Genomic DNA, 10,038 nt, shown 5'->3' on the forward strand with positions numbered 1-10,038 from the left:
TATATATATATATGTATGTATAGATATAATGAATTTCTTTATTTCTTTCATCGGTCTTGTTTTCATTTAGGAACACATGGTGTTGTTTGCCACGATCTTAAATCTACCCTGAAGAAGAAGTTCCAGTGTGTGTTTGAGGGGATCGCTAAAGCAGGAAACCCAACCCTTCTGAATCAGATCTACACAGAGCTCTACATCACGGAGGGAGGAAATGCAGAGGTCAATGATGAACATGAGATCAGACAAATTGAAACAACATCCAGGAAACCAGACAGACCAGAAACAACAATCAGACAAGAAGACATCTTTAAAGCCTCACTTGGAAGAGATGAACCAATTAGAACAGTGCTGATAAAGGGAGTGGCTGGCATTGGGAAAACTGTCCTAACACAAAAGTTAATTCTGGACTGGGCTGAAGGCAAAGCCAACCAGGACATTCAGTTTATATTTCCATTCAGTTTCAGAGAGCTGAATGTGCTGAAAAAGGAAAAGTTCAGCCTGGTGGAACTTATTCATCACTTCTTTACTGAAACCAAAGAAGCAGGAATCTCCAGCTTTGAAGACTTCCAGGTTGTGTTCATCTTTGATGGTCTGGATGAGTGTCGACTTCCTCTGGACTTCCGCAGAACTAAAGTCCTAACTGATCCTAGAAAGTCCACCTCAGTGGATGTGCTGTTAATAAACCTTATTAGGGGTAAACTACTTCCCTCTGCTCACCTCTGGATAACCACACGACCTGCAGCAGCCAGTCAGATCCCTCCTAAATATGTAGATATGGTGACAGAGGTCAGAGGTTTCACTAGATCACAGAGGGATGAGTACTTTAGGAAGAGATTCAGAGATGAGGAACAGGCCAGCAGGATCATCTCCCACATCAAGACATCACGGAGCCTCCACATCATGTGCCACATCCCAGTCTTCTGCTGGATCACTGCTACAGTTCTGGAGGATATGCTGAAAACCAGAGAGGAAGGGGAACTGCCTGAGACCCTGACTGAGATGTACATCCACTTTCTGGTGGTTCAGGCCAAAGTGAAGAAGGTCAAGTATGATGATGGAGTTGAGACAGATCCACACTGGAGTTTGGAAAATACAAAGATTATTGAGTCTCTGGGAAAACTGGCTTTTGAGCAGCTGCAGAAGGGAAACCTGATCTTCTATGAATCAGACCTGACAGAGTGTGGCATCGATATCAGAGCAGCCTCAGTGTACTCAGGAGTGTTCACACAGATCTTTAAAGAGGAGAGAGGACTGTACCAGGACAAGGTGTTCTGCTTTGTCCATCTTAGCATTCAAGAGTTTCTGGCTGCTCTTCATGTCCATCTGACTTTCATTAACTCTGGAGTCAATCTGCTGGAAGAACAACAAACAGGTACACACCTTTACCAGAGTGCTGTGGACAAGGCCTTACAAAGTCCAAATGGACACCTGGACTTGTTCCTTCGTTTCCTTCTTGGTCTGTCACTGGAGACCAATCAGAGTCTCCTACGAGGTCTGTTAAACCAAACAGGAAGTAGCTCACAGACCAATCAGGAAACCGTCCAGTACATCAAGAAGAAGATCAATGAGAATCTATCTGCAGAGAAAAACATCAACCTGCTCCATTGTCTGAATGAACTGAATGATCGTTCTCTAGTAAAAGAGATCCAACACTACTTGAGATCAGGACGTCTCTTCACAGATAAACTGTCTCCTGCTCAGTGGTCAGCTCTGGTCTTCATCTTGCTGTCAGCAGAAGAAGATCTGGATGTGTTTGATCTGAAGAAGTACTGTGTTTCAGAAGAGGCTCTACTGAGACTGCTGCCAGTGGTCAAAGCCTCCAAGAAAGCTCTGTAAGTTATTGTCAAATTAACATTATTTGAATACATTGCTCTGGTTCAGTGATGGGGGGGAAAAAACTTGCCTTCATCTTTATGTCTTTTCAGATTGAGTGAGTGTTTCCTTTCAGAAAGAAGCTGTGAAGCTCTGTCTACAGTTCTCAGCTCTCAGTCCTCTAGACTGAAACAGCTGGAACTAGGCAACAATGACCTACAACATTCAGGAGTACAGCTGTTATCAGTTGGATTGAAGAGTCAACACTGCACACTTGAAACTCTCAGGTCAGAGCAACTCACAGTTTGGTTTATGTTTTTTAGATATTTGTCTAAAGTTTCCGATTCATAAATCCCTTTAAGTTACAACAAGTACAGATCAGTGACAAAGTAATTAAAGACAAGAAGCACAGGTATTTATGCAGCAGCAACTTATGTTGCTGACAACGAATAAAGGTCTCTTGTTTGATTTAACTGACTGGCTTCGGCTAACCTCCACACCACATGCCTGCTGGACCTGCTAGCCACTACTTCCTTGCCAGACTGCTGTTACAATGTGTACAATGATTGTGCAAAATAAACTGTCCTATATTTCTGAAGTTCAGGTAGAAACTGTACCTGAATCTATTGGTGTGGTTGTAGATGCTTATATACTTCATACCTGATGGCAGGACCATAAAGAGTGTATGGGTGGGGTGGCTGGAATCAGAGAGGATCCGGTGGACCTTCTTCTTACAACCCTATCTGAACAGGTCCTGGATGGCTGGCAGTTCAGACCCAGTGATATGATCTGATCTGATCACCTTTCATACTTTTCTTTTTTCATCTTTTCAATTTCATTTATATAGCGCCAAATCACAACAACGGTCGCCTCAAGGCGCTTTATATTGTACAGTAGATCGTACAATAATAGAGCCATAGAGCTTTGTGGTCCAGAGCATTACAACTGCCATACCAAATCATGATAGAGCCAGACAGAATACTCTCGATGGTGCATCAATAAAAGTTGGGGAGTTTTCAAGGGTCCATGCCAAACCTCCTCAGCACACTTTTGCTGCTTTTGTGATCACATCCACGTGATGTGACCAGATCAGATCTTCAATGATGCTGATGCCCAGGAACCTGAAGCATCTGACACTCTCCCCTCAATGAAAATGGGTATGTGTCCTCCACCCTGCACTTTCCTGTAGTCCACAATGAGCTCCGAGGACTTGCATACATTGAGCAGCAGGTTGTTGTACAATACTATGATGTCAGGGCTCTCAACTCTGCTCTGTAAGCAGACTCGTCTCCATCAAAAATTTTGTACAATATCTTTTCAGGATGAACGGCTGTAACCTCTCAGAAAGAAGCTGTGAAAGTCTGTCCTCAGTTCTTAGTTTCCAGTTCTCCAGTGTGAGAGACCTGGATTTGAGTAACAACGACCTGCAGGATTCAGGAGTGACACTCCTGTCAGCTGGACTGCAGAGTCCACACTGCAAACTGGAAGCTCTAAGGTCAGGGTTCATCACACTGTTAAACTCATGAACTCAAAATTACATTGTTTTAATTGTTTGGATTTCATATTCACTTTACTCAACCATCGGTGTTTATGTGTTCTGTGATGTGCTTGCAAAAGTGAACGGGTACCCTGAAGGCCATATGCTGCAATTAGTATCCAGTACACAATAATACTATTTAGCTGTGCATGGGCATTGTTAGTGACACTTCAGAAACAGAAAATGTAGCTTAGACTTACTAATGAAAACCAGTCCTTATGAACATTTGAAAGGGTTTTAAATACAAATGATCACATATTTGAGATCTGTTAATCAGCAAGTAAGAATGTGAGTCAACATTTTTTATAGGGCTAAATTCCATTTGCGTGTCTATCTGTTCAAGCTTTCCATTTGACTGGAAAAATAAATATTAAACATATCCTTCCATCACTTACTGAAAAGTTTGGTTCTAAACTGTCAGTATTGGGGAGTACCGGCGTTACGTATTTAAAATACAAAATATGAGTAACTGTATTCCATTACAGTTAACGTTTAAAAAGGTGGTATTCAGAATACAGTTACTGAAATAAATGGATTACATGGCGGTATTCTCCTGTTTCATATGTTAGGCTATGCCCTCTCTATTTCTGGTAATTCCATGCCGGTGGAAACGCAAACAAAACATGCATTAAGAGGCTCTAATGCCTGTGTCTCAATCTCGCAGTATGTCACCCATACTTGTGGCCCGCATAATGACGTGAAGAAATATTTTTAAAAATGATTACTCAAAAGATTATTTAATGTGAAGGCAATAGGCAGAGTGTTACAGGCATAGCCCTAAACTAAAATGTGGACCAAGTACCAGTTTTTATAAATTCTTCCCCACTTGTGGTGTTTTGTGTGTCTCACAGTCTGTCAGGCTGTCTGGTTACAGAGAAAGGCTGTGATTCCCTTACATCAGCTGTAACCGCCAACACTACTCATCTGAGAGTGCTGGACCTGAGCTACAATCATCCTGGAGAGACAGGAGTGAATCTCCTGAAGCAGCTGACTCTGGAGACTCTCAGGTATGGAGTGACTGGCTGCAGCCATGTACAATGTTGATAGAGGAAAAAGGAGTGGAAATTTTTTCTTTGTCCTTCACTAAGTGCTGGTAGTTTTTTCTCCTTTTCTTTAAGCCAGAATATGAACTTTATATGAACAATCACACATATAGGACCTGTTTTACATGCAGGGGATTTCTCAGAAGAACACCTGGGACATTAATTCTGTGCCTAACTTACTGTTTCATGATTTCCCATTAGTAAATTATTTAACACACACAACATATTGGTTTACATATTATTTATGCTGAAAGAGACTGTGCTGGTCTGACCCCCCTCCTTCTCTCAGGGTGGAGCCTGCTGGAGAACAATGGTTGAGACCAGGTCTGAGGAAGTGTAAGTGTGTTTTTAATGTGATTCATGAAAACAAAGCAGCACACATTCAACCATCTTCAAACTGTCACATCACTCATTCACATCTCTGATGTCAGGACTCATCATCAAAGTGTCAATCAATGAACAGATGATGGATCAATAACTGCAGCTGGATTGTGTTTGTTCTCTCCATTAGATTCCTGTCAACTCACAATCGACACAAACACAGTACACACAAACCTCAAACTGTCTGACAACAACAGGACGGTGACACATGTGGAGGAGGTTCAATCATATCCTGATCATCCAAACAGATTTGATGACCGTCCTCAGCTGCTGTGCAGAGATGGTCTGACTGGTCGCTGCTACTGGGAGGTCGAGTGGAGAGGCAGGGTTGACATTTCAGTGAGTTACGGAGGAATCAGAAGGAAAGGAGACAGTATTAGTTGTTTGTTTGGTGGAAATGATCAGTCCTGGAGTCTGAGCTGCTCTGAAAATCGTTATTTTGTCTGGCACAATAACCAAAAGACATGTTTTTCTTCATCCTCCTCCTCTGTCTCTAACAGAGTAGGAGTGTATGTGGACTGTCCTGCTGGCACTCTGTCCTTCTACAGAGTCTCCTCTGACACTCTGATCCACCTCCACACCTTCAACACCACATTCACTGAACCTCTTTATGCTGGGTTTGCGTTCAGGCCTGTTTCTTCATTGTGTTTGTGTAAATCTGTAGAATCAGAGATTTTCCAGGCAAACAGAAACTGTTGAACAGATAATGCAGTCTGTACGTGTCTGTCACTTTCCTTGTAAACTTTGTCTGTTTAGTCCTTTAACGATGAAAGCTACAATTATTCCAGCATCCACATGTTGTTTTTCTGTCCTCCTCCTCCACTCACAGCTTTATAGTGAAGTATGCTGTGTTTCTCTAAACTTAACTCACCTGAGATGATTTAGTTTGCTGTTTGCAGTTAGTTTGCTGTACATGAGACACACTGTGATATCAGGGAGGAATCACTGAGCTACACAAACCCAGAAGATGAATTTACAAACTCTTCAGAGACATTCACACATCATTTTTCAGTGAACAAAAGTGTAGAGACCAGCCGGGGTTTATCCAGATTTTATTCATAATTAATGACTTAAATGAACGTGTGTGTGTGTGTGTGTGTGTGTGTGTTGCCGTCTGTGATGTGATGATATTTATCTGACATTTCATAGAAGCAAAAAATGAATTTCCAAAAGGAGAATAAACACTAATAACTAACGCTGCATTGCTCTAAAGCTAAGGCACAGTTTTTTATGACACAGTTTTATGGCTGTATTTATGATCAGCATTGTCGTACATATCGAAGCAGGAAGATGTTGATTGATTCCTGCAACCTGAATAAACTTGCGTTGTTGCATCAGTTTCTGTTTTATTATATCAGTGATATGGATGATCAACCGTGCTGATTTTATTAAATGCATGTTAATATTAATGTCCAGTGACCTTCAAGCAACGGCTATAACTACTGTAGGTTTCTTATTTGTTATGCTTAACTTGTCCACTGGGTCAGTCTGTAGAGGGTAGTGTCTCTCCTCAGTGTAAAACATTATCGCAGACCTTATAACAATGTTTCGTTCTTCAAAGAGACCCAAAACTGCACTTCTGCCACTGAAAACACTAGCATGAACATTCACCCTTCCCTTAGCTGTTAATCAGAGGTTGGCTATAAGGACCAGCTGTCATCTACTCTTGATCTCTGGCAACTTGCACTCATTCCTGTTCAAGGTGGCAAAGATTACAGGTTGTTGTTAAGTATTGCAGACTGGATTCATTTCTCCTGGCAACTGCTTAATCTGTATAACCATTAAAGGGTGGCCTAAACACTGCTGCTGTCTTGTTGTAGCTTTGCTGTCATTTACTACTGGCATTGGCTGGTTCCTTGTTTTATGCTGTTTTAGTGTTAATTGTTTGTTATATTTTAATCATGCTTTTAAAGGAGTTGCATTTTAGGGTGTTTGAATTTGTTCTTGTTTCTTTTATATCTCGTTTACTGAGTTGTTTTGTGTTTTATATGTCACAATATATAGTTGTTGTTTTTTGTTCTGTTTTTATTTTTTGATTTAGCTTTAGTGGAGGCATGGCTGCTTGTTGTGGAGGCTAGGGATATGTGGTGGAATTCCCTCTGATGCATGTGAGCAGTAGCAGTTTTTGATACGGGCGACACGGGCGGTTGCCCGGGGCGGCATCACGGGCATCGGCAAAAAAAAAAATTGCTCGTACTCATGCTGCCCCGACATCATGCCAGCACATATTGGGAATGGTACAGGCACCGATCGGTTTTCTATCACCCATTTGCTGGGAGTAAGGGCGCCCTTCGTTTGCGAGGTGTGCCTGCTGCTTGCGGCACAGGGAGGAGAGGGCAGGGCGGCGGGGAATTCACTGGTGGCTGGAGCAGCATCTAATAACCAACTCGCAAAATAAAACAAAACAACAAACACGAAAACACCAGACATCATGATACAGACATAATCTGCACCGATGTTTTATAGAAATTCTATACGCGAAAAGTGAGCACGAGAGCCCTCGGTGCGCCTATTGCTGCTGAAGTCAAAGTAAACTTTATTGTCATCTCCGCTACACACAGTACAGAATATAGAGAGACGAGAGGACGAGGCTCCAGTTACAGCAGTGCAAGTAAACAAACAATAAATATAAGAATAAGAAGAGTAAGAAAACAAATATACACTTTAGGACTCGGGGCAAAGGGATCAATAACAATTTAAAATGTATAATTTACTGTTTGATGATTTAAAGTCTCACACACAACCCGTGGAAAGGGGTTCATAATGTTGTAAATCCAAGTCCATTATGTATTCATGATTTGAATCCTGGGTTGTGTGAAATCCCAGAAATACACCTTAGACAAAGTGAATCTGTGAACTAAGGTGTAGGTCTATTAGGTTATGTTGTGGCGATCCTTGAGTTGGGGGATTTGTGTTCATACTGGAGTGCAAAATTAAAACCAATGTAAGATGGACAAGAAAAGTTCAAAGCCATCAGGTGCTCAGTTTAGAAAAAATAGAAAAGAAGAGGAGGAGAAACGAGCAAAAGATGCAGGTAAGCAGATGTGTGATTGGATAATGGCAGGTCATCCTGAAACAATCAGAATCAGAATACTTTATTAATCCCTAAGGAAATTATGTGGATTACAGTTGCTCCAAGAAGAAATGGTAAATTGTTGCTTTGTCCTGTTCTCATTGTATGACGAATTATGATGGCTGTTTGGTAGCTGTTTGCATACAATGCATACTCTCCCTAAATTCATGTGTGTGTGTTTCTCTGGTGAATTTCGACAACAGTTTTATGTTAATGTACAATCCGTAATATGTTTTATGGGGGGGGGGGGGGCGCCAGAGGGAGTGTTCGCCCAGGGCGCCAAACAGGCTAGGACCTCCACTGCATGTGAGTGTACACACCGGGAAATGGGTATAACGCACCATTTAAATTGCAGTGACAGTGGCAGTGAGGATTGCAGACCCATACTCCGGAACAGTAGGAGGCGGTAATGCTCCTTTACGTTGGTTGCCAACCGCCGTTAAACACGAAGAAGACGAAGTGAGGATTGCAGAGAGATTACACGGGTGAGTAATTGGTGGCACCTTTGGGCACTCCTTCCTTTAGGTTGCCTCCCGAAGTGGTTAGTCTCCACCATTTTGTTAAATTATTTTACTGAGTTCCATTTTAACTAGGGTGGCAGTGAATCTTGTCCTTTTAATTAATGTTTGTTGATAAAGTATTTTAATTAACTGTTTTGTATTGTCAGTCCTTCTACCTAAAAAGTGTGGGTGTCAACTTTACTGGTTTTCCTCCTTCGTGCTGCCACATAAGGAAGAAGCTTCAGCATATTTAAGTAAATCTATCCTGTATCCCCAACTGCTCAGTGTATGTTTGTCTTAAACCCCTCTTAGAAACTCTGGCACTACCTGCATTTCAGTATTCTGCAAACCTCAGGTTTGTATCTTGCAATAAATGTTTGTATGTTCTGGATCTCTTTGTGGTTTGTCTGTGTCATTTTTCTTTTGTGAACAAAACAACATCTTATCTGCTCTCCAAGCAGAAGTTTCCTTAGGTATTTTGGTAAATGGCCTGCATTTGTATAGCACTTTTCTAGTCCTTAAAGGCCCCAAAGCGCTTTACACTACAGTCAGTCATTCACCCATTCACACACTGGTGATAGCAAACTACATTGTAGCCACAGCTGCCCTGGGGTGCACTGAGAGAGGCGAGGCTGCCGGACACAGGCGCCACCGGGCCCTCTGACCACCAGTAGGCAAACATGGGGTTAGTATCTTGCCCAAGGATATTTGGCATGCAGCCAGGAGGCAGCCTGGGATCGAACCACCGACCTTCTGCTCTGCCACCTGAGCTACAGCCACCCTGCAGGTCTTTCATGTAAAACAGCTGTTTGTACTTGTTAACTTTCCTGCAGTCCTTCCTCATTCTGTCCTAAATCTATTGATCTTTCTTTGCTTGGACTAGTGTCCAGTTTGTTGTGATTATTATGGAGGAAAAGGTCAGATCAACATGGGGGGGAAAATCAGTGCAGTTATTGAGGAAATGTCCATAAGTGGGAAATTTAAAAGAAATTACAGTTTCAGATTATTATTATTATTATTATTATTATTATATTTATTTATTTATTTATTTATTTATTTTACTGAGTTTGCTTTCAAAGTGAACCTTGATATTTTGTTGGTACTTGTTTTCCATCTGCTCGATGTTTGTATTGGTGAAACCTCACAGTGAAAAGTAAAGCTTTTGACTACATTCTTCACATTTGGGTCCTTGTGTATATCATGGTATTTATTGTTGTTAGTGTATTTATAGAATGCTTTTTAATTTTATTGAAATCATTTAATATGTTCCCTTTCTCAATAAAAACATTTTTCCAACGTCCACAGAAGTGGTTTGTTTCATCTTTCTGCTACTACAATGGCGCCATCGTGTGGACACTAGCAGCAGCTACAAAAAGAGCTGAGGCGAAACTACAGGAAGTGTTTATTTTAAATGAAAGTGTCTTCAGCTGTGAGGCTCTGTGTTGCTGCTCAGGTATGTTATGACTTGTTTTAAAGATGTTTTGAGCTCAGACTCCCGCCGTTACATAGAGTCTGTGTTTCATAACTGAACATCGTCCTAAACTATAAACTCCGTATATGTTTAGGACATGTGACTTTAATGTTACACGGTAATCATTTGCATACACTTTTTCGCGCCGACATAGAAACCATGAACTGGGCCCTGTTCCAGGAAGCCGGTTTAGAAAACTCAGAGTGAAAAACGATACTCAG

The 10,038-nt window shown here is 41.5% G+C and overlaps 1 protein-coding gene across 1 annotated transcript in view; it reads left to right on the forward strand.

The window, feature by feature from the left end:
* LOC102207471 (protein NLRC3-like) overlaps positions 1 to 6,418 on the forward strand; it is a 9,044-nt gene extending 2,626 nt beyond the window's left edge. Inside the window, exons 4-9 of the mRNA XM_013914997.1 lie at positions 71 to 1,832; positions 1,926 to 2,099; positions 3,134 to 3,307; positions 4,201 to 4,356; positions 4,682 to 4,728; positions 4,904 to 6,418. Of these exons, the coding sequence (XP_013770451.1) occupies positions 71 to 1,832; positions 1,926 to 2,099; positions 3,134 to 3,307; positions 4,201 to 4,356; positions 4,682 to 4,728; positions 4,904 to 5,472 (2,882 nt within the window). The 3' untranslated portion in view covers positions 5,473 to 6,418. The remainder of the gene's footprint in view (positions 1 to 70; positions 1,833 to 1,925; positions 2,100 to 3,133; positions 3,308 to 4,200; positions 4,357 to 4,681; positions 4,729 to 4,903) is intronic.
* Positions 6,419 to 10,038: the final 3,620 nt, after the last annotated feature.

The sequence above is a fragment of the Pundamilia nyererei genome, unplaced genomic scaffold (assembly GCF_000239375.1).
Source record: "Pundamilia nyererei isolate P.nyererei 1_Seehausen unplaced genomic scaffold, PunNye1.0 scaffold00244, whole genome shotgun sequence".
NCBI classification, from domain to species: Eukaryota; Metazoa; Chordata; class Actinopteri; order Cichliformes; family Cichlidae; genus Pundamilia; species Pundamilia nyererei.